Source organism: Arachis ipaensis, chromosome B7, assembly GCF_059453495.1.
Source record: "Arachis ipaensis isolate K30076 ecotype BB chromosome B7, ASM5945349v1, whole genome shotgun sequence".
NCBI classification, from domain to species: Eukaryota; Viridiplantae; Streptophyta; class Magnoliopsida; order Fabales; family Fabaceae; genus Arachis; species Arachis ipaensis.
Window position 1 is genome coordinate 116,115,402 of NC_142442.1, and position 24,873 is coordinate 116,140,274.

At 36.6% G+C, this 24,873-nt stretch overlaps 2 protein-coding genes across 3 annotated transcripts; one reads left to right on the top strand and one right to left on the bottom strand.

The window, feature by feature from the left end:
* The first annotated feature begins 479 nt into the window (after positions 1–479).
* On the top strand, positions 480–3,376 carry LOC148553833 (uncharacterized). Its single transcript, XM_088494894.1, has 4 exons — positions 480–782; positions 2,366–2,810; positions 2,937–3,147; positions 3,262–3,376. Exons 1-4 carry the CDS (start codon positions 480–482, stop codon positions 3,374–3,376), a joined length of 1,074 nt encoding a protein of 357 aa, XP_088351020.1.
* Positions 3,377–19,618: 16,242 nt separating this feature from the next.
* On the bottom strand, positions 19,619–24,422 carry LOC107609818 (putative nucleoredoxin 2). Of its 2 annotated transcripts, none has more exons than XM_016311859.3 (3): positions 23,978–24,422; positions 21,276–21,773; positions 19,619–20,676 (listed from the first exon to the last, which is right to left on the bottom strand). In XM_016311859.3, the coding sequence occupies exons 1-3, from the start codon at positions 24,308–24,310 to the stop codon at positions 20,038–20,040; spliced, it is 1,470 nt and encodes a 489-aa protein (XP_016167345.1). In that variant the 5' UTR covers positions 24,311–24,422; the 3' UTR covers positions 19,619–20,037. The 2 variants fall into 2 exon arrangements, with proteins under 2 accessions (XP_016167345.1, XP_020961747.1); XM_021106088.2 differs by lacking the exon at positions 23,978–24,422 and adding an exon at positions 22,236–22,629.
* Positions 24,423–24,873: the final 451 nt, after the last annotated feature.

A 24,873-nucleotide genomic window follows, 5' to 3' on the forward strand; every position in this document is an offset into this window, starting at 1 on the left:
TCACGTGTCATTTTAACGAAGTCATGTGCAGACACCTGTGCGAAAAATCTAGTCCTGTGCGTACGCACAAGCAGCCGTGCGCACACACACTAGGCAATGCTTGAATGGACACGCGACGCGCTCGACACAATCCACGTGCTCTGATTGGACGGCTGTGCGTACGCACAAGCAGCCGTGCGCATGCACAGGTCTCCGAACTCATCTCCTTTGATTCTTCATGTTTCCTCCACTTTGCATGCTCTTTTTCCATTTTCTCCAACCCATTCCTACCTTATACACCTGGAATCATTCACAAACAATATCAAGGCATCAAATGGAAGGCAGTTGGAATAAAATAGATTAAATTAGGCACAAAAGAGCACATTTTCATAATCAAGCGCAATTTGGGAGGAAAGTTCAAAAGCATGCTATTCAAGGGAATAAGTGCAAGTTTATATGATGAAAATCCATCCAATTCTAACCAAAAATCATCATCAAATATGGATCCATCAGAAACACTAGTAGAAAATACGATGATTACCTCGGACCAAGGGGACAGAACTTCAAGAAAGATGGACATACTCCTCAGTATCTGCAAGGTCAAGGAAACTGCAGAGGGGACAACAAAGCCCAGTTTCGTCAGGCGAAAGGAAATGGTTGATGCTATGCATGTGGGAAACCTGAATATATATCTAAGTATTGTCACCGCAGGAGGAACCGAGATGAAGGTCAGAATCAACAGTCAGGCTGTGTGTGTACCGTGGATGCATGTGATACGCCGAGGTCGAACCTTCCGACGAAAGGTAAGAGTATGCCTTGAGTATTATATTGCTTGGATTTGAGGATAACCTAGTTCTATCTCTGTAAAGTCACTGTTAGGATTACAAGGGCTTAGAGTTGTGTTGAGAGTAAACCATGGGAAAAAAAAAGGATCCTAGTGGCAGTAGCCGAGGATTTCGGACTTGTGATGACGAACGATCAGAGTGGACATGCCAGAATGGTTACCAGGCATGACTAGAAGTCTTGTCGGTACCCTGTATGGGTGATGGGTGCGGTTCAGCACTAATGGTAACAGAAATACCGACTGACGCCTTTGTGGTTTTTAAACTATAATTTTTGCAGTTTTAAGGTTTAAAATGATTTTCAAATTTGGTTTGGAGCTTTGTTTTAAATAATTTGGTTTTGAAACTAGGATTGGAACTTTCGATCAAATGATACAATTTAAAAGGGAAGGTGAGTCCTAAGATTTTGTTAACTTGTGATTTTGGTTTGCAAAATTTAATTTATCCAAAAGGGATTCAAATGGAAAGGTTTTGATTTAAGGGTTTCAATGAATTTAGGAAAATCATGCTTTAAGATTATTGATTTACAAATAAAATATTTTTGACTCTTTTAATAAGGTTTTAACAATGGACTCATTTAGATTGAACTTGTTTTGAAGGTTTTGAAAAATATTACAAATCGGTATTTGGTTTAAGGAAAAATCTTTGGATTCTTAACGACGATAATCAGAGTGACACAGTGGAAGGCGAGAGAGTTTTCAGACTTTGAAGCAGAATTTAACGTGCAGCACCTATTTTAATCTTTCCGGAACCGCATGAACCCTTTGAAGTATACTGTGATGCTTCTTTGAAGGGTCTGGGTTGCGTGTTGATGCAACACCGGAATGTGGTGGCTTACGCATTGCGTCAGCTGAGACCGCATGAGGTGAATTACCCAACTCATGACATGGAATTAGCAGCGATTGTATTTGCATTGAAGATTTGGAGGCACCACTTGTACGGAGTAAAGTTTAGCGTCTTTTCTGATCATAAGAGTCTCAAGTACATCTTTGATCAGAAAGAGCTTAATATGCGCCAGAGAAGGTGGATGGAGTTGCTTAAAGATTATGATTTCGAGTTGAGCTATCATCCTGGAAAGACGAATGTGGTAGCAGATGCTTTGAGTCGGAAGTTCTTGACAATAGCTTGGATGAGAATCAAGGAAGAAGAGCTAGTGGATAAGTTTGTGGATCTTAAGCTGGATATTGGTGAAGTTGCCGGAAGAGCTTGTTTGAACCAGTTACAAATCTCAAGCACGTTTAAATCAGAGATACAAAGGGCTCATTAAGATGAGCAGAAGTTTTAGCAATTATTCCAACTAGTTACTGAAAAGAGGCTTGGAGATTACACCAAGAATGATGAAGGGTTGTGGAAATACAAGGGGAGATTTTGCATACCGGATGTTTGGAATTTGGGGCAAGACTTTTGTCAGAGGCTCACATCAGTGGGTTTTCTTTTCATCTAGGAAGCACGAAGATGTTTTTTAAGACTTAAAGAAGATGTTCTGGTGGCCTGGGATGAAAGGTAATGTAGCTTCAACGGTGTCCAAGTGTTTGACCTGTTAGAAGATGAAGGTAGAGCATCAGAAACCGTCAGGGATGCTACAGTTTCTTGGAATTCCTCAGTGGAAGTGGGGAGGAATCGCAATGGATTTTGTGACCGGTTTACCGAGGACTAGGTCAGGATTTGATGCGGTTTGGCTGATCATGGATCGCTTAACCAAATCTGCTCATTTTCTTCCTATTCGAGTAAACTATTCCATGGAAGAGTTAGCAAGGTTGTACATAAAGGAGATAGTAATGTTGCATGGTGTGCCGTCGAGCATAGTATCGGACCGCGATCCCCAATTCACATCAAGGTTTTGGGGAGCTTTCCAAAGAGTTTTCGGTACGAAACTATGTCTCAGTACCGCATATCATCCGCAAACGGATGGACAGTCGGAAAGGAATAATCAGACGTTAGAAGATATGCTGAGAGCATGTGTTCTGGATCAACCCGGAAGTTGGGACCGTTACATGCCATTGGTGGAGTTTGCGTACAACAATAGCTTTCATGCGAGCATTGGGATGGCTCCGTATGAGGCCTTGTATGGACGGAAGTGCCAATTTCCACTTTGTTGGTATGAATCCGGTGAAGCAAGCGTTTTGGGTCCTGATTTGATAGCGGAGACTACTGAAAACATTAAGAAGATTCTTGCAAGGATTCTAACTGCTCAGAGTCGACAGAAGAGTTATGCGGACCAGAGAAGGAAGTTGTTGGAATTTGAAGTGGGAGAACATGTGCTCCTGAGGGTTACACCAACAACTGGGATTGGAAGAGCAATCAAGACCAAGAAGTTGAATCCGAGGTATATAGGACCATTTGAGGTTTTAAGGCGATTCGGGCCGATGGCGTATCAAGTTGCTTTGCCACCTCATCTGTCTAACCTGCATGACGTATTCCACGTGTCATAACTCCACAGGTACACGTCGGATGTGGCTTATGTGTTGGAGCCTGAGTCGGTTGAGTTGAGGGAGAACTTAACCTTTCAAGTAACCCCAGTGAGGATCGATGACACTAGCATAAAAAGGCTGTGAGGAAAAGAAGTCTCGTTGGTCAAAGTTGCTTGGAAGCGAGCAGGAGTTGAGGAGCAAACGTGGGAATTGGAGTCTGAGATGCAAAAGGATTATCCCGAGCTTTTCTCAGGTAATTCAAATTTTGAGGGCAAAATTTCTTATTTGGTGGGGAGAATGTAAGAACCGCAATAAATCAACCGGTTAATTAAGTAATTAATTGCCTAAATTATGTTCCGAAAAGTTAGAGTGAGAATTTGAGGATTTAAAGGTGATTTTTGGACTCAATGGGTTTTTCTGAGTCAGAAAATGTGCTTTCTACGAAAAACTGTAAAAAACCGCAAACCGGCAGTTGAACCGGTTGAACTGATTCAAGTCTGCCCGGTACCGCACGAGAAAAAGTGAAAACCGTCAAAAACCTTAGAAAAATATTAGAAATGGAAAACCGGACGTTAATTTTAAAGGTTTGGCCCAAAGTTAGGCCAAACGGGCAAAAACGCTAACGGATTGGACCGGGCCCAAGTTGGCCCCAAGCCCAACATATAAAAGGGTTCATTAAGTGAATCCATCAGCCACAACACACTCACTAACACACACCACCAGCTGAGAAGAGAGGGAGAAGAGAGACTCCATTAACACTATTCATCATCATCTTCCAAAGCTCATATCTTGAACTATAGAACTCCAATCACCGCACCGTTTGTGGCTACGTGTTCCATGTGAAGAGCTCTACAAAACTCATACAAGAAAATAGAGAGGTAACCACGAAATCCTTTTTATTCTTCTCTCCAAAATTTCGGTTCTTAGGGTTTGTGATTAAGTGAGTTTTTATGATTTTGGATGTTTAGGTTTGCTCTAATCCTTGCTTAGTGATGAGAGAACTTTTGCGTGGCCTAGAAATTTGCAGATAAATTCTCGTTACAAGTATAGTTTCTAAACCTTCAAAAGTCTTTTCATACAAACGTTTTGGTTGTCACAAGTAACAAACCCCTTTAAATTTGATAACTGAGTATTTAAACCTCGGGTCATCTTCTCAAGGAACTGCAGGGAAGTATGTTCTTATTATTGGTTATGGAGATTGTAAATTTGGGATTTCAAGAATGAGGGACAAATATGACAAATAATTTAAATGGCAATTAAAAATAAATAAATACTGTAAAGCGAACTTTTGGCAAGGGATGAGAAATAGGAAGTCCAGATTAGTTACCCTTCTCAATAATAAAGAAGATTGAATCTTAATTCCACTTAGTTGACCTTCACTAAAGCAAAAGAAAGTCAAGGGACTAATTAGCTTGATCTTCGAATCCTATTTATTTCCTAAGAAAAGGTTGGGATTATTGAAGTTCAGTTCAATTAGCAAAGATAACAGTTATCAATTATATTGAGCTAAGATAACTCTTGAGTTACTGATTTCTTAACCAAGACCAAAAGGGGAAAAGTAAATCTATTGGAATAAAGATGTCTTCAGAGTAAAAGCAATAATAGCATAAATAAAAGAAAGCAATATTAAACTGAAATACCTCAAATAACATTAATTCAAATAATCTGGAACATAGAAGAATTCATAAAAGTGAAAGGGAAGCTTAAAATAAAGGAACATTAAACCTGGGATTGAGAGTCACTCCTAAAACTAAGAGAAATCCTAAATCCTAAGAGAGAGAGGAGAGAACCTCTCTCAAAACTAATCTAAATCATGAGAAGTAACTAAATTGGGGAGCTCCCTCTGAATGGATGCATTCCCACACTTTATAACCTCTGGTCTATGCCTTCTGGACTTGGATTTGGGCCAAAAAGGGCTTCAGAAATTGCTGGGAGTGTTTTCTGCAATTTCTGGTGCGTGGCCTCTGTCACGCGTCCGCGTGGGTCACGTGGTCGCGTCATTCGGAGCTTTTCTTATCACGCGATCGCGTCAGTCATGCGGCCGCATCATATGTGTTTTGCTTAAGGCGCGCGGCCGCGTCAGTCATGCGGCCGCGTCGCTGTTGATTCGCGCTTGGCATGCGTCCGCGTCGCCCATGCGATCGCGTGGATGCCAGTTTCTTTAGAAACTCCGTTTTGTGCTTTTCTTCCATTTTTTGTATGTTTCCTTTCCATCCTATGAGTCATTCCTGCCTTAGAAGATCTGAACTACTCAACACACTAATCACGGCATCGAATGGAAATAAAGGTAATTAAAATAATTAATTTTAAAGCATAGAAAACATGTTTTTCACATACATCACATAATAAGGAAGGGAAAGTAAAACCATGCAATTAATATGAATAAGTGGGTGAAGGATTGAATAAATCACTCAAATTAAGCACAAAATACATCATAAAATATGGGTTTATCACTTAGCCTTGGATTTTTTCTATCAAATCTGTTGGAAAAGGTAAGAGCCATTAAACCCTTGTGAAATTTCAAGTTTGATAAACCCTAGGTTGATTTATGATGAATTATGTATATCTAGCTTGATTATGGTGAGTTTGGAGCTTGTTGGAGCTTATTGGTGATTGTTGGTGGCTTGGATTTTGTTGGAAAAGCCTAGCTTGTGCCCAACTTTGGTTTAAAGGCATATTGGGAATCGGCCTAGATATGGTTTTGGTTTCTTCTATGTAGTATATAATATTCATGGACACTTAGGCTAGTGACCTATAGGATAGGTTGCATTTATATGGTTGTTGATGATAGTTGGTTGATGTTGTATATTGGATTGATGTTGCTATGTTGAGATATGATGATTTATGATTTTGAATGATTGCATATTGATGGATATTAATATAATGTATGAATGAGGATGAAAATGAGAATTTATAGAGATAAAGTGATGATTGGGGAATGTGTTGATGAAGGATTGATTTTAGAGTTATATACTTGGGGTTTGGTGATTGAAAATGGTGAATGGTAACCCAAGAGGGTAAATTGTGCTGTATGTGTTCTCTAGCTCAAAAATCATTTATCACTTATGTATGTCATGTAGGTTTAGTTAAAAATTCCCATTATTCTCAATGTAAAACTTATATTGAATGGCTTTAAAGTTCTAGTGTTTCTCCTTGATGAAGTGTTGTTAACTAACATGTAATGCTATATATACAAGGTGTGGGTTGTTTTGATTCTGTTAAAGTCTCTAGTTTACTTCCTTTTTCTTTTCAATCTATTCTGAGTTATCTTATGCTAAAAAGGGTAAACTATACTAATCAATCCACAATTTCTATAACTAATAAGTTAGAATTGCAACTAAACTAAGTGGCTAAAATATGAACTAAAAATGCAAAATGCAGAAATGGAGTAAAAATACATAAACAACAATGTATAAGTACTCAGAAAATAAAAATAAAAATAAAAATAAAGAGAAAAATACAGAAAAATATCCAAAATAAAAGAAAAAGAGTCTGTAGTGGTTCACCAAAATAATATGACAGAGATGGCGACCTCCCCACACTTAAAATGTAGCATCGTCCCTGATGCTCAGTCAAGCAGGGTGTGAAGGGGTGTCATCACTGGAAGGATGGGTAGCTGGGGTCTCTGAGGTGGTGATCTGAGGGTCTGACTGTTGTGGAGGGGGTGCTGACTGAAGAGGGATCTCAGGGTCTATAGCCTGAATATGAGGCGGAGCCTCCTGATGGTGTGCTGCCTGCTGGGTGCCTGCCTGCTCTGCCTCCTGCTGTGGGTGGGTCTCTGCCTCGGGCGCATTCGCCTCCTCCTCAGATGCCTCGGATGGTGTGTCGGGCTCGGAGGAGATGTCGCCAGATCGTATCATTAGCTTCAGGTGCTCATAGCGTCGCTTGTTGCGACGCTCCATCTGGTCAAGCTGTCGAAACAGGCGGTGCACTAGATGATAAATGGGCTCTGGGGCAGGTGGAGACACAGTGGTGGTGGAAGGTGTAGCTGTAGAGGAAGAGGGGCCGGCAGATGGTGTGGCAGTGTCACCAGGAGCAGTGAGGACGATAGGTCTGTAGCCCAAGGTCAGAAAGTTCCTGCTGTACGGGATGATCTTCTTGCATTCTGCAGCAGGTGGCCTCTCATCAGCATCCTCCCAAGGCACATCAGCTCGACGGCCTAGCTGTGTGATCAAGTATGGAAAGGGAAGAGTGCCTCGGACGTGGATCCTGGCCATGTAGAACCGGATAAAGCGTGGCAGGTACAGGTCCTTACCCTCCATCACACACCATAGGAGGGTGATCATAGCGGCAGGTATATCGGTCTCGTGAGTACTCGGCATAATGAAGTTGCTAAGTATCTGATGCCACAGCCGAGCCTCATCATTCAAGTATGCCCGCTTGATTTCCTTGGGCATGGTGGTGTTCTGACCCATAATCCAAAGAACGGTTGGGTCAAGGGCTATCCGGGCCTTGACTGCATCCCAATCAAACTTTAGAAAGCACATGTCTTCCTCAGCTTTCTAATAACCATCTGGCTAATCAGATTTAGGCAGAAGCTTCAAAACCTCTTCTATTGTCTCTTCAGTAACCAGAATCTGCTTTCCTCTAAGGTTCACGGCATCTAGGGAGGTCTTGAAGTAATTGCAGTAGAATTCTCTAACCCAAGATGCATTGACCTCAGTCAGGGGTCTCTCCAGGAAGAACCAGCCTCTTTGTTTGATATGATCAAAGGTGTATTGCTGGAGTTCTCCTGGGATCTTCAAGGTCCTTTCTAGGTATAGGTTCCTGGAGTTTGCGAATACCGGATACTTCAACTCACAGTATCGATTTGTAAACTTTACTGGGTCATTAGCAGGGAGCAGCTGGTCGGCCTTCTCCTACGGGGTGAAGTTTTTCTCCCGCCAGGAGGCATCATGCATGAGATCTATGATAGACATAGATGATGCTCCTCTTTTACGTTTGCCAGTGGCAGCCTTTCCTTTTCCCTTTCTATGGGTATCTGACATCCTGAAAAATATAAAACCAGGATATATATAAAAAAATAGGAAAACAAATAGGCAAATAGGCAAAAGAAACACACAGTGGCAAAGGAGAATTAAAATGAGGTAAATGAGTTAAGGAGAAGTGCATTAAGGATTGTATAGGAGTTAAAAATTCGAAAGGAAAAATTTACAATCCAAAATGTAATAGAAGGCATGTTAAGTAGGAAAAATTATCAGTATGCCATGGTTAGAGGGTTAAAAGAAAGTGAAAAACCAGAAAAAAGAATTTAAAAGGTTAGTTTGGTTAGAATTAAAAAAAAAAGAGTTCAGGAAATTAGAATTAGTGAGTTAATAAAAAATGGGTTACGGTAAGTGGCATAAGGATAAGTTTCTAAGTAACAAGCATTCATAATTAGAAGCGATAGGTAACTCATAACCAAACAAGGAAAAACAGGTTGATGATGATTCAAATAGATATAGAAATAGCAAAAATTGGAATCAAACATCAAAAATGCAATATATGAACCAGGAAATCAAAGAGAATAAGAATGCGTGCCTGGCATTCATGAATGGGTTTAGGTAAAGTAGAGGAAAGCAGATTTCAAAATGCCAAAACCAAAACTTGAATGAAAACATTTTATAGAAATTTGGGCAGCATTCCGGCTAAAATTGGATTGTCCCAGAAAATAAACAGCAGTCAAATAGTTCATATTAATTAAAATTAAAGCTTGCAGTTACATATAAGGAATATAAACAGGAAAATGCAGTGTAAAGAGCAGCATGAAATAAGAAATCACAGCATATGAACAAACATCACAGCAACAGCAGAATTGCAAATTTGAGAAAACAGAAACATGAACAGTGTAAGTAAACAGGCCTAAATCCACTAACCACATCCTAGGCTACCTAACAACCTAAAATCCACTACAACATGCATATCTAACTAGCCTAAACATGAACATAAACAGAAAATAAAATAACGACTACGGATAGAAGGGTGGCATTTGTCGGAACCTGGTAGGCCGAATAAGGAGAGTGGGCAGAAAGGAGGCTGGGGGTGGTGGCGATGCCGTCTGGCGCAGCGGCTGGCGGTGGTGGGCACGGCTGTTTGGGGCAGGGGAAAGGAGGGATGGAGGGGGTAGGTGTGTGTGTGGCGGATGGGGGTGGCGCGGCTAGGACGGGCGGCGGCGGTGGGTGGTGGTTGTGAAGGGGGCAGTGGCGGAGAGGGGGGGAGAAGGAGAAAGAAGAAGAAAGAAGGGGGAGGAGGAACTTTTGCGTGGTCTAGAAATTTGCAGATAAATCCTCGTTGCAAGTATAGTTTCTAAACCTTCAAAAGTCCTTTCATACAAACGTTTTGGTTGTCACAAGTAACAAACCCTTTAAATTTGATAACCGAGTATTTAAACCTCGGGTCGTCTTCTCAAGGAACTACAGGAAAGTATGTTCTTATTATTGGTTATGGAGATTGTAAATTTGGGGTTTCAAGAATGAGGGACAAATATGACAAATAATTTAAATGGCAATTAAAAATAAATAAATACTGTAAAGCAAAATTTTGGCAAGGGATGAGAAATTGGAAGTCCAGATTAGTTACCCTTCTCAATAATAAAGAAGATTGAATCTTAATTCCACTTAGTTGACCTTCACTAAAGCAAAGGAAAGTCAAGGGACTAATTAGCTTGATCTTCGAATCCTATTTATTTCCTAAGAAAAGGTTGGGATTATTGAAGTTCAGTTCAATTAGCAAAGATAACAGTTATCAATTATATTGAGCTAAGATAACTCCTGAGTTACTGATTTCTTAACCAAGACCAAAAGGGGAAAAGTAAATCTATTGGAATAACGATATCTTCAGAGTAAAATCAATAATAGTATAAATAAAAGAAAGCAATATTAAACTAAAATACCTCAAATAACATTAATTCAAATAATCTGGAACATAGAAGAATTCATAAAAGTGAAAGGGAAGCTTAAAATAAAGGAACATTAAACCTGGGATTGAGAGTCACTCCTAAAACTAAGAAAAATCCTAAATCCTAAGAGAGAGAGGAGAGAACCTCTCTCAAAACTAATCTAAATCATGAGAAGTAACTAAATTGGCGAGCTCCCTCTGAAAGGATGCATTCCCACACTTTATAACCTCTGGTCTATGCCTTCTGGACTTGGATTTGGGCCAAAAAGGGCTTCAGAAATTGCTGGGAGCGTTTTCTGCAATTTCTGGTGCGTGGCCTCTGTCACACGTCCGCGTGGGTCACACGGTCGCGTCATTCGGAGCTTTTCTTGTCACATGATCGCGTCAGTCATGCGGCCGCGTCATATGTGTTTTGCTTAAGGCGCGCGGTCGCGTCAGTCATGCGGCCGCGTCGCTGTTGATTCGCGCTTGGCATGCGTCCGCGTCGCCCATGCGATCACGTGGATGCCAATTTCTTTAGAAACTCCGTTTTGTGCTTTCCTTCCATTTTTTGTATGTTTCCTTTCCATCCTATGAGCCATTCCTGCCTTAGAAGATCTGAACTACTCAACATACTAATCACGGCATCGAATGGAAATAAAGGTAATTAAAATAATTAATTTTAAAGCATAGAAAACATGTTTTTCACATACATCACATAATAAGGAAGGAAAAGTAAAACCATGCAATTAATATGAATAAGTGGGTGAAGGATTGAATAAATCACTCAAATTAAGTACAAAATACATCATAAAATATGGGTTTATCACTTAGCCTTGGATTTTTTCTATCAAATCTATTGGAAAAGGTAAGAGCCATTAAACCCTTGTGAAATTTTAAGTTTGATAAACCCTAGGTTGATTTATGATGAATTATGTATATATAGCTTGATTATGGTGAGTTTGGAGCTTGTTGGAGCTTATTGGTGATTGTTGGTGGCTTGGATTTTGTTAGAAAAGCCTAGCTTGTGCCTAACTTTGGTTTAAAGGCATATTGGAAATCGGCCTAGATATGGTTTTGGTTTCTTCTATGTAGTATATAATATTCATGGACACTTAGGCTAGTGACCTATAGGATAGGTTGGATTTATATGGTTGTTGATGATAGTTGGTTGATGTTGTATATTGGATTGATGTTGCTATGTTGAGATATGATGATTTATGATTTTGAATGATTGCATATTGATGGATATTAATATAATGTATGAATGAGGATGAAAATGAGAATTTATAGAGATAAAGTGATGATTGGTGAATGTGTTGATGAAGGATTGATTTTAGAGTTATATACTTGGGGTTTGGTGATTGAAAATGGTGAATAGTAACCCAAGAGGGTAAATTGTGCTGTAAATAGACTTTAGGTATTGATCTAGTTGGATGTGACTTGTGGATTTGGTAGATTTGGGTATATGTGAAAGTTGGGTAAAAAGGGATTTTTGGTGCACTTTGTCTGATCATAACTTTTTCCTCGGTTTTCAAAATTTGATGAAATTTGGTTAGAATTAAAGATCTTTGAAAACCATTTAAATTGATATAACATTTGTAAAATTTAGAGTTTTGTAGAAGAATTTATGATCATTCAAAGTTGGTGTTAAAAATCTGAAATTATGCTAAGTTGCAGAATTTTATGATTTCTGATGTGTGCACACGCATAGCCTTGTGCGCGCGCACAACCCTGCGAAAACCTTATTCTGTGCGGACGCACACACCTGTGCGCACGCACAGCTAGGAAAGTGCCTACTGGTTGCAGCGCTAACACAGCTGATGTGCGCACACATCAATGGAGAATTACGACCTGTGCGGATGCACACACCTCTGTGCACACGCACAAGTCGGGAAGGGGAGTCTGTTGGGGGCGCTAGCACACCCTGTGCGAGTGAACAGACCTTATGGATTTTAGTATCTGTGCGTAAGCACACACCCCCTGTGCGCATGCACACTTTTAAAATCTCCTGGGCCTGCACACGCACACACCCCTGTGCGGCCGCACACGCCCTGTTTCTCAAAATTTACTTTGTTTTCAATTATTCCACCTTCCTAACAAGGTTGTAAGCTTCTATAACACCATTTTGAGACTCTTGGGCCTAGTTTTGGGTATTTAAAAACATGGTAAAGAATTTAAGGGCTTTAGATGATATTAATTGTGAAAGTAGAAAACGGAGGGCCTATGTTTCTGGCGTACTGAAGGTGGTTCAACGTATGTGATGAATGGATGATGAAGGAGATGAGAATTAAGGAATTGTTGAGTTTGGAAACTGATATGTGAATGAACAGTGGGTAAAAAGAGTCAAGGTCTCTGGATGAAGTGATGGATCCATCTTATACTGAAAATGTTTTCTGAAAACCACTAATGTATCATTTTGATATTGAGACTATGAGACGCTATGCGCCCGGCAGGGGCTGTGGTTGGATCCCGCCTGTCGAGGTAGCGGCAGCGGCGTAAGGGCGGTGGTTCGTCCCGCTTGCGCTTAGATGCGAGGTCGGTGGCAAGAGTATCCTGCTCGCATTCCTTCGGATCATTAGAGCGTGCAGGCGCCGGTACCTGGACAGTGATCCGAGCACTATATCTCGGGGGTTCCCATATGAGGATTCCAAAGGGTGACGTCTCCATGGAGATGTGTCGGGATGGCAGTTGAACCAACAATGTGATATCCCCAACCAGTAGGACAGGCATTCATCATATGCATTTTCTATCTGTTTGTATGCTTTGACTACTTGAAATGGCTTGTCTATTTGTATAACATGCCTATTTGCTATTTGAATTATTTGCCTTATATGTTTTTACTTGTGATTTACTTGCATTGTAAGTAATTGTGTTTTCTACTGGGATTGAGGAGGTTCGAAAGGCAGTGGTGATGGGATCGCATGGAGGATAGGTTGGTGAAGGCTGTGGGACAGCGGTGTTTGGTTAGAATAGAAATCTTCTAAGATAGAACTACCCGGTTTAGTTATGTTAAGGTTTATATTTTATACTTATTTGTTTTAGTATGCTTTAAGTTTGAACTCTTGTGATGGATATGGAGCTTAGGATTGCCATTGGCATCCCGGGGTCTTATATTCTACATCACTGGGCATTGTTACTATACTGAGAACCTCCGGTTCTCATACCATATTTCTGTTGTGTTTTTCAGATGCAGGTCGCAACCCACCTCAGTGAGTTGCTTTGGATGGTGACAGAAGCGGAGGATCTTGGATTCTTTTGGAGTCTTTTTGGTTTAATTTGTTTATACATATCTCCTTTTGTATTTTTGTTTTGCCTAGAGGCTTACATTTGAGAGAACAAAACTTGTATAAGCTGATTTTACTGTATGGTTCTGTATACCTGTATATGGCTAGCCGGCTTAAACTCCACGAGCCGTGGCTAGTTTCCTTTGATATTATATACTTATCTTTTGTTATATCTTATCTGTTTCTTGTGCCTTAAGCTAGTAGTTTTGCTAGTACGTTTTGTGCTTTTCAAATCCAAAAATTTGAACTATATCTTTCATCGGGCTTCTAGATTATACTAATCTTTCTATATATATATATATATATATATATATATATATATATATATATATATATATGTATGAGTTTAGAACTGTCTTAATCTCTGATTAACCTTTACTTTACGACGCGAGGTAAAGTATAGGCTAATTAGGGTGTTACAAACTACATGCATGTTGTGGTCGAATGCTTGATCAATAAGAAATTTGTCACAACTAACATATTTCACTTTTAGCCAACCACCATGATCAAGATGATATCTCTCCAAAAGTTGTTTATATCCTCGAACGATCATGGCAGTACAATTGCCCTATTAAATAGTTATGTCTATACTATCACCATTAGCATCAATAAAAATCAAAGAGTTGGAGATAACATCTTGGAAGCTCCTACAAAAAAGTGCAGGGATTTCTCCAATTTTCTTAATATATATATATATATCTATATATAACTTCAGGATGATGACAGAAATATTTTTAAAAAGAGTTAAACACTATTCAATAGTAAAAAATAATTGATAAATTTATAGATTTAAACATATATATTAAGGAATGGTATATTTCCGTATCAGGATTGATCTCAAGAAAGAAAGAAGGAGCCTCAAAATAGTTTCCATACATCATAAGAAAGACAGAGAGAATGAATGAACTTTTGGATAAAGAAAAACACTTATAAAATGTAATACTCTTCTGGAAGATAGTGGGTATTTTAAAGGATGAAACCATGATAACAACAACTTGTTGTATTAATAACATCTGATTGCATTTAATAAAAAAGTGTAGTAGTGGCCTTTGTATGAGACAATGCCCAATACTTGGAAAATGATATCGCACGGGGGATAAAAAAATTGATATTATCGAAGAGGAGAAAGGTGTACAGTATGAATATATGCATAATGGATATAAAGCATAAAGGGGATATTAATTGATATCAAGCATGTTACAGAGTACATGATTGGTTTGGAATAAAAAAGGTAAGTTGCAAGTAACAAAGGCTGGTATAGTAATATAGTTTGTAGGCAATGATTATGTGATGCTTATTAACAGAGGTTGGTAAAGTATGTAGGCAATGATTATGAAGTGCATCATAAATGATAGTTACCATGCGTAAATGTAACTTGAAAAAATTAGACTTTTTTTTGCTGTGAAGATACAAATAAAAATAAAGCAATGAAGGATAGAAAATGGAATGAAACATGAAATAAGTTATTGAAAAAATTATTGCTCTAATAATAAAACAAATTAATTAGCTACAATAAAAAAATTATTACTTCGATGAAATATTGATAACATGCAGTATTAAACACATAATGCGTAATGATTTATAAAATTAATTATCTTTATAACAGTTAAAAGAATTAAATGTTAAACATGTATTATTTTTTAAATACTAAAAAAGATAAAATACAAAATATAGAAAATCATATTGTGTTTCTATTAAAGTTGTAGACAATTTGTTAAAGATTGCAACCATAATTATTAGAATACTAAAATATGTATTCAATTTGTTTGATTTAGTTCAATCTGTAAAAAAAACTGCAATATTGTTGCAATGTAGGAAGAATTAAACATGAGATTGAATTATTAGAAAATATTTTAAAATTTACTAAAAACTGAAAAAGATTATTAGGAGGATGAATTAAATCTATAAATTTTTTAAAAATAAATTAAAATTTTTAAATATTCAATGTTATCGATTAAGAAGAGAGTTAAATAATAAAAAAACTAAAGCACTTGGCAATTAGATTGAAAGTAAATATAATTTTCTGAATACAATCATCTATAACAATAACCCTAAAACATCAACCTTCCGCATGTCACTAGAACTTTTTCTTCTTCATCAAGAATTTGATAAATTCACTTATTGTCTATTTTAAGATGAATTTTTATTTTTATTTTTTCGATTTTTTATAATTCTAAAGACAAACTTGCTTACTAATTGACCAAGTGGGTGTTGATCATCAAAATCACAATTTGAAAATTAGCAAATAAATTTTCTATTTTTTTTTTCTATTTTTGTTGAAAATGATAGCATCAATATCTTGTAATGTTAACTAATGTTAACAATTGAATGAATTGGACTTAACAATTGAGTATTGGTTGGACTATTCAACCAATCTTACTGTAATTAGTAACGATTTATCCTCATGCAAACAAGCTTAGTTGGCTACCAAATGAAAACAATTAAACTCCGATCCTAACTAACACGCTCTCATTCACTCATTTCATTGAATACTTAGAACGCACACTGCCAAACATTAAGAAAAATAATAACAAGCATAATTTCCCTCATCAGCAATTCCTTTCACATAAAATTTTACTAATTTGCGCAAAAGAAAAAAATACATTTTATATATGCTGATCTAAAAATTGTTCCAATAAGTCTCCCCAAAATCCTCGTCTTCCTCGAACTTAAACATAAACACAGCATGACCATCATCACTTTTACCCAGATTGTTATTCTTATTATTTTAGAAGTTGTTATAGTTGTTGTAGTAGTGTTGGTATATTTTTTTCACCAATTCAGTCTTAGATTAGGATTTTTTTCAATTTTGGATTTTAATTTGGATACGGATTTGGACTTGGATTTAAACTGTTTAAATGGTTTGGATTAGAAAACCAAACTATAAAAGAGATCTAATTTGGTTTGGATTTTTTTATTTAAAACTGATTTTTTTTAAATGGTTTGGTTTGGATTTGGTTTAAAATCCAAAATTTGAATTTTTTTGCCTAGCCCTAATTAAAACATCATTCGAATCAGGATAAAATAAATGACAACAAAATAAAAATAGGCAAATAAAATTAGAACTCTAAAAATCTGAAGAAGAGTGCCAAGAGCATACGTAGTGGCTGTATTGGAGGACCTAAGAAGCAAACCCTGCTTGTTCCTCTTTACGATAAAGGATAACAATTTGAAACTTCCATTTTAATTTGAGGAGTGTCGATTACAAAGTCTGCTGCATATTTTATATTTCCATGACAATTCGCATGATTATGAGAAAAGAGTGCATAGATCCCATCATAAGTGGTGAGAAATTAACAGTTATAATTTAAACCATAAAATAAATCAATAAGTGAGAAAGTAAACAAAGGATATGGGAGAGATAGCTTATGCATTTTTTTAATCCAGAATTATGAAAAATTACGGTGTAAATATTTATGTAATAAGCATCGAAATCAATTAAATAATATGATAATCCAAAAGCTTTAAATCCAAAATTATATCCCTTAAATGAAAAAAAATCAAAACACAATGTATAGGCAAATTAAAATTAGCACACAACTCTTTCAAAAAAACATATAAGAAAAAAAAGGCAGATATATAGAATTTTCTTATCCATTTAATTGCTCAAGGACTCTATCATATCAAATTTATTAATCACATGAACATAACTTTCAAGAACTTCTTAATCCTACTTCATTTTAGAAACATAAATGGTTATTTGTCTAGAAAGCTAGATACACAATGTATAAAACTGAATAAAGAGGACGAAATCATTAAGAGATGGCAGCTTAGGTTCTTTACCTAATCTCACTATAACATATAAAATATAGAAAAATAAGAGTTACATCAGCAACTGAAAGACAATAATAAGCAAAAAGGGATAAAAATACTGAATCCAAAGAAAAAAATTCGATGAATTGAACTAAGTAGGTAGCAAAAAATAGAAAATCGTGAAGGCTAAACCGCTAAAGCAAAGATCTGCAGAAAAATGATTATCGCAACAAAGAAAAAATAGTAGAACAGTCATAAACGAGATAAAAATTAAAAGTTAGGAAGCAAATGAATGAATTTTGTTAAACCATTAAGAATTCAGATAAACAATAAAATATCTCAACCGCAATTCTGTAAATCTATAAAAAAAAGAAAAAAAAACAAGAATATTGAATCAATAAGTCATCCAAATTGCAAAACAAAAAGATTCTAAACAATTAATATTCAAATACCAAATCCAACAAAATGAATTGCGCATCTGTCAACAGTAATACTTATCTCACAGAACTTGTTAGTCAGTCGGTTACAAAATGCCCAAAAATTCCCATAGTTCTAGCATGCACGACCAACATCGCATCCAATCCACTTTGTTCATCACGTACATGTCGACCATAACTACCGCTTACTGGGACCATCGTTGTTTTAGACTCCTCCACCACCATAGTTGCTGCCGTTGTCACCTTATCCACCACCCCTGTTATCCCTTCCACCGCGATGACTTCTACAAAGGTTAGAGCCATCAGGCAGTGACATCAACCATCTTGGTGCAAAAAAAAAAATACTCTACAATCTCCACATTCAAGTAAAAAAAATGAGGGTTGAAAAATTAGAAAAAATAGAATTAGAAAATTGAGAGGGCAATTGAAGAAGATGAGAAAAATATACCTTTTTTGCTGTGATTCAAATTTTAAATTTTAAATTTTACCTTTCCAATACTTGTTAGTTGAAGAAAATAAATGTTGAAGTAAAGACTGAAATAAAAGTAAATGAGAGACTGCAGAAAATAGGTACAGAAGAAGAAAATTAATTGAGAGAATGAGAGAGGGTAAAACTTGAATAACTCAGAGAATGAAAGAACAGTGATACAGAATAAATAAGGGAATGATATACTACAGATGAACTTCTGCAGAGAGAACACTATAGTTAATCCAACTCTAAAGCTCTCTACTTTAAAACACGTTGGATTTTCACTATCTGACAACTCTCTATTAATAGTTTAGTATTAGATGTGTTTTTATATAAGAGAAAACATTCAATTCATTGAATGTGTAAAGTTTTTTAGAAATATTTAATATTTCAACGTCACTGTTAAAAATTTTTGGTGTCAAAACAAAAAATTTTCTGTGTCACGTTTAAAAAATTGCAATGCTATTTTTTTGATAAATTCTACACAATTCAAAACAACAACTTCTTCTCCTCCTCTTCTCTCCATCATCATCGTCGTTGTCATCTTCTTTTTTTACATTCTCATAATTTTTGTTTCACCTTCTTAATAAAAACCTATATTATAGTTACCAAATTTCAGTGTTAAAATTAAAAATTTCTTGTGTCTCAATTAAAAAGTTTTAGTATTTTTTTTATAAATTCTGCATAACTTAAAATTGTATTCCTCCTCTTCTTCTTTTTCAGTTTAATACCACACAATTAATTCAGTGATAACAAAACATACACCATTTAGCTACACAAAATTTTTGGTAAATGACACAAATTTTTTTTAAAGAATTACAAATCTAAAATCTTAACTACTCAACCAACAAGATACATTCAAATATATTTTGAAACTAAAATATATATTAATTTATTGTAAATAACATCAAAATGGCCAAACCTCTTATATATGAAATCAATATCATCCAACTATTTTAATGATAAGAAAAGTACCTCATTTAGTTGGAAATGATACGGTTAAAAAATTTCTATGTAATGATTAAAAAATTCCGGTGTCAAAATAAAAAAGTTCCTATGTCATAGTTAAAAATTAAGAAATTTTACATAATTCAAAACTCTTCTTCTTTCTCATCTTCTTCCTCTTCTTTTTCTTCGTCATTGTCATCACCATCATCATCTTTTTCTTATTTCACATTCTCATAATGTTGCAAAATACTAGAAAGAGAAGGAAGAAAATTTCTTTTTCTTCTTGTTTCACATTTTCATAATGCTCCAGTAAAAGGAGTAGAAAAAGAAAAAAAATGCAAAGAATAACAACATCAATAAAAAAATGACGATGAGAAGGAAACACGCTGAAAAATAAAAGAAGAACGGGGATACAAATATTCAAGTTAGTGGAGAGTTGAAATGTGTAGACAGCTGATTTTTATTGATTTTAGACTAATTTAATTAGATTTTATTACTAAAAAAACAGTAAAATTTATATTTTACTCAAATAGTATATAAAATTTTAACTTTATTAACGTTCATCTTAATCAAGTTTTTAAGGCAGTAAAAAGATTAATTGTCTTCTATTGTTTAGTCAAAAACATAAAGGCCTCTCTAAGGTCAATTTTCATATCACTTCAATTAAAAATTCGCAGCATATTAACCACAATTCTAGTCATTATTCGATGTCACAAGGCACATGTAGTTTCTTAATCTCCTTTCTGTTGTCACTCTCATCCTCTCTTTGTCTCCAATTCTTTTGGTAGAAGCAAAGTCACTTTCCTTTTCCATATAATAGCAACAAGAAGAAAAGCCACACATAAAATGTAAATCCTATATAATCAATTCTAAAAGAGAATCTCAATCCGTGAAATAGATTAGGACAAATATAACTCAAGGGTTCACTATACCCTCTTTGTTGGCCACTGACACAGGAAACTAAATGTAATCAACCATGATCATCATCATAATCATCACCATCATCATCAGCATTATCATCAGCATGCATAGCACCACTAGGCCTAGCTAGGGGTGTCATCTTCCCACGACGACATTATTGTCACGTTCTGGAGCATTAGTAACGCACCTTGGATGCACTTCATAGCCACATTCGAGACACTGGTAGGCCCAATTAGATCCTTGTTCATCACACACACAGCATATGAATGGCCCACCTCCATTCCCATCAGACACCAAATTCAGCTCATGTCTATGCCCTTCATGGCGCACCAATCTCGGAAGCCCCTTCGCCTCTTCAGTTAGTTGTTTCTCCAGCTGTAGCACTTTCTCACCGGTGAAAGGGTATGCATTCTCTTGGTACAAGTTTATTAAGTTCCTCCCGTGCCCCGTTATGGTTTTACCAGTGGGACCTATGATTACCAAGCAAGGAATCCCTTGCACATCGAAGTGCCTAGCGAGGTTCTTGATCTCTGGGTCCCCAAAAGGCAAAGCTAGCCATGGCATGGTACCGTAGTAAGAGTCAAATGATGCTTTGTCACGGTCGTGGGAAACCAGCACTATTTCAAAGTCTTCCTCTGAACCCTTTTCACTTAGCTCCTGCTTGATCTTGTGATAAATGGAAATTAGTTTCGGAGTGAACTTCGCGCATGGCACGCACCATTCCGCTGAAAAGTAGAGTCCAACAGTTTTACCCACTAAAGATGCAATAGGTACCTGTTTTTTGATTAACAACCCTTCTGTTAAACAAACAAATGATAGAATCCAAACTACCAAGAGTTTATTTATTTCCAGGTCAACCTACGTATAAATGGGTTCTATAAGCTAGGTTGGGAATAAATATGGCCAATCTACTGAAGCAACTAGCTAGCTAGAGTAAGAATCTCAGATATTATTTATATACTAAAATCAATTTATATATAAATACGTGTAATTTAATTTATTTTAATATATATTTATATTCTAACATGTATTTTATATTATTGAGTTATTGATTTTAGTATACAAATAGCATCATATAAAAATATTTGGTAATAAGATCACAAATTGAAAACATATTTCTAATTTCTACCTAATTATATTTTTTTGATATTCCCTACGTCATTAATTGTCACATTAAAATAATCCGTACAATAAAATGTAATGTTACAATTATATTTTCACGAAGTGAGTATAATAACTAAAAGAATACAAGGAAATTGTTATATATATATATACTAGTCGCTATAAACAAGCTTAGTTGGAACTTGGAACAGTAGCATGCAAGCAACTGAACAAGTGCAAAAGGATATGAAGAAATAATTAGAGCGGTTTACCTGAATGAGTCCGGATTGGCCCAAAACATAGTCTCTATGCTGGTTAGCAAGTAAATTAGTGAGAGTCTGGTTCTCACGCTTCTCTCTCTCTTGCTCGTGCAACTGCTCCAACCTCTCCTTACTAAAAGGATAAGCTTGGATTCCATAGCGATATATAAGTTCAACCCCATCGCGAATTGTCGCATCGTCTTTGCTTCCATCGGGTTGCAACATAATCAAGCATGGAATGCCTTCCACGTCATACTTTCTGTTCAAGGCTTTCTTCGTTTCCAAATCTGAGAATGGAATTGCAAGCCACGGCATGGTTCCATAGAAGCCATTAAAGGCGTCCAAATCCTCGTCAGAGGACACATACACAATCTCAAATTGTTGAGGGACACTGCTTTTCAGCTCCTCGTAGATTCCAACTAGCATTTGGGTGAATCCACGGCATGGTGGGTACCAGTTGGCACCGAAAAATAGGCCCACTACTTTTCCTTCAAGATCAGAAACTTTCACCTGTACCCACCACATATATAATAGCAATTATTAGCTTTTTACGCTCCAATTCTTACCACAATTGTTAACTGTTATTACTAGTGATTACTTACTTACAATGAATCCTTAAATTTTGTTCAAGTACAACTCAGAATTACGTTGCAAAATAAGTAATGCTAGATGCTAGCTAGGTGCTAACCAAGAAACTAAATATTGATATTCATATGCTCCTGTAGCGGTGCACATGTAACACGTTAAAAACATTAAATATCCCTAATACGCACACATGAACATATTATGAATGCTTATTCATGAGAGGTAGTGGCCTGGTGTCAATTATAATCACAAAATTGCCAAATATAATAATCCTTGCTACTACTTTGAGTTTAGGAGAGTTTGAACTAACGGCCTGAAATATAACGAAAAAATGAGGTAGTACATATCTTGTATATACATTTATCATGATATAAAAGTAGGAGGTACCGAGGTACTAAGAAGGGAAGAGAAGAGAAGCGGATAGAATCGAGTCCCTTCCAGATTCACGAAAGGGACATGGCACCGAAATGGCCCACTGTTTGTAGGCAATAATAGGCCACGTGTACAAAGCAAAGAGTAAATGCTAGATGAACGGTTTAGGTGACACTTGTCCTTCGCCTGGGATGCTCGGTCCTCCACGAAAGCAACATCGAAGGAACTCACCATCACATAATGAAAAGAACTATCAAACATTGGCCATGTGTAGCTCGTGAGTGCGTTTGCCTCTTCCTCGCATCTTATTAAGATCTAACAACTAATTAAGAAATGGAAGCAACCGAAGCTAGTTTAGCTCTAAACGAAACAAGTAAACACAACCTTTGTGTTAAGAAAGTGAATGCAATCTATGGTTTAATTAATTTTGTTTAGGATGGTTTCCTAAAATAACAAAGAATGAAAAGGAAAAAAATGATGGCAATTCACTGTTGTATGTCAAGATAAGTAGATAAAGGACAAATGGTCCCTTATGCAGCACAGCAAAAGATGAAACCTGCTTCTCTCAATAGTTTATTTATATCCAAATAGCCAGCTAGCTACCCCGTTTGTTTGGGCGGTGAAAAGGACTAAAACGGGTACGCCTTCTTACTTGGCGGGGTATATATTCAGTACATAAAATATAAAGAAGAATTATTTTTAATCAAAGTATTCTATCTAGAGAAGACTTTTACCTCTGTGATTCATAATTTATATACAGTAGATACTATAATAATTATTTACGTCTTCAGCTGACCAGGATCATCAAGCAAGCTATAACCAGCCACTTTTTGAAATTGAGAACATTTTGTCAAAATACTAATAAATTTTAAAAACCTAATAATCTAGAACTTAATTGGAATATAGATTCATCATATAGACTCTTCTAGAGCTAGCTTCTATCCATCCATTTCATAAATAATTTCAAGAATTATAGTATGTGAATACATAAATCGGGAAGCTTGTGCCAAAATCTGCCAGGGAAAAGATGACAGACAAAGTTCCGGCTCTTGGTAATATAATATCTCGATGACCAATATAATTTAATATTGTAAGGATTATTTGAATATGAAGGATAGAAATTTAAATATTTTTCTCTTATTTACTTCACGCGGCGATTCAACATAATAAGGTCACCCACCATCGGCCACCGCGGCAAAGCCTACCAAGCAAACAAATTTTCTCTTTTCTATATCTTTTAAGATGTTATTAAAATAATTATACAAAAAACTACATCAGATAGAAGTCTCAGCAAATTAAGACAAATACAAAAGCAGCTTAGACAAGAATTGCACACAGTGATTTGTAAATAATCATACTATTAATATTTACTATGCATAAATTTCTTGAGTATTATTATCATCCAATTAATTTCTGAGGGAGCTCATGTTAATAATTTCCGGCCAAGTATAAATAAAAGCTAAACGGTTATGGAGAAGCAAATGAAGCCAACGGCGAAGATGTATGAAGGAGCTTCACACAATCATATATATCACAATAATAGATATATAAAGATCAGAAAAAATAAATAAATAAAATAGATGATGAAAAAGAGGGTGGAGGGAACTGACCAGCAGTGACCACCGTCCCAAAATAACACTTGGAACTAAAGAAGAAGAAGAAGTAGTAGTAGTAGCTTAGGAGCATAGTTTGGTTTTCGTTTTCGGCTATTACCCGATGGACGAAACTAGGTAGAGAAAGATGGGGAAAGAAAAAACCTGAGTCCCCGTTGGAGAGAGCAGAAAATCACGATCTTTGGAAGAAAGCAGTTGTGAGAATCTATTATAGCTTGAAACTTCATCCGAGTTACCATTATCCTTCACCACACCTTCATGAGTTCCTTCCTTCATTATCACCGTCCTCATCACTCTTTCTCTCTTTCTCTTTCTCTTTCTCTTTCTTAAATTAGCTTTGATATTATATATTGTTGATATCAGTGTATGGTTGAAATTGAAGGCACTGTAAAAGGAGAGTGGAAGAAGAACTTCCCATACTCTCCTCTTCCGACATTTATATTCCATATAAGTGGAACCGTATTCTTTCCACATCATTGCATCCTATGCACATCCACAAATCACACATCAACACCTTCACACGTAGCATTCATCCGCACCCGCGATGGGGATTTCTTCCCTACACCGCACGCACATGGGGGATGATGCTGCAGCACCACTTGATTGCAGCCATCTCATTATATGTGCACGCTTTGAGCCTTTCGCTTGGTGTGTTTAGGTCAAGCCGTCAAGGGGTGCCAAGCTACACGCCACGTGTAGGGCCCTGCTTCTTCCAATGGAACGTGCTGTCGCACTCTTTAGTGTGCCGTGGCAGCTATGATATTATGAGGTCCGTGCTGCTATAAAAGACTCTTGAATTTTGAGTTAAATTGATGATGCTTGGATACGGCAAATAAACCCATCTTATGACACCTGTCACTCCTTTAATTCCCTTTCTACACTTCTTTTTATCATCTAGCCTTTTTTTTTTTCCCTCATTTTGTTAGATATGAAAAAGTTTCGTGTGTTTTTGCTAGAAATGGATCAATTCAGTGTAATTACAAAGAGGTAGAAGTCGCAAGGGGAGATCTAACATGTAGATGGTGCGTTGAGCTATGTCG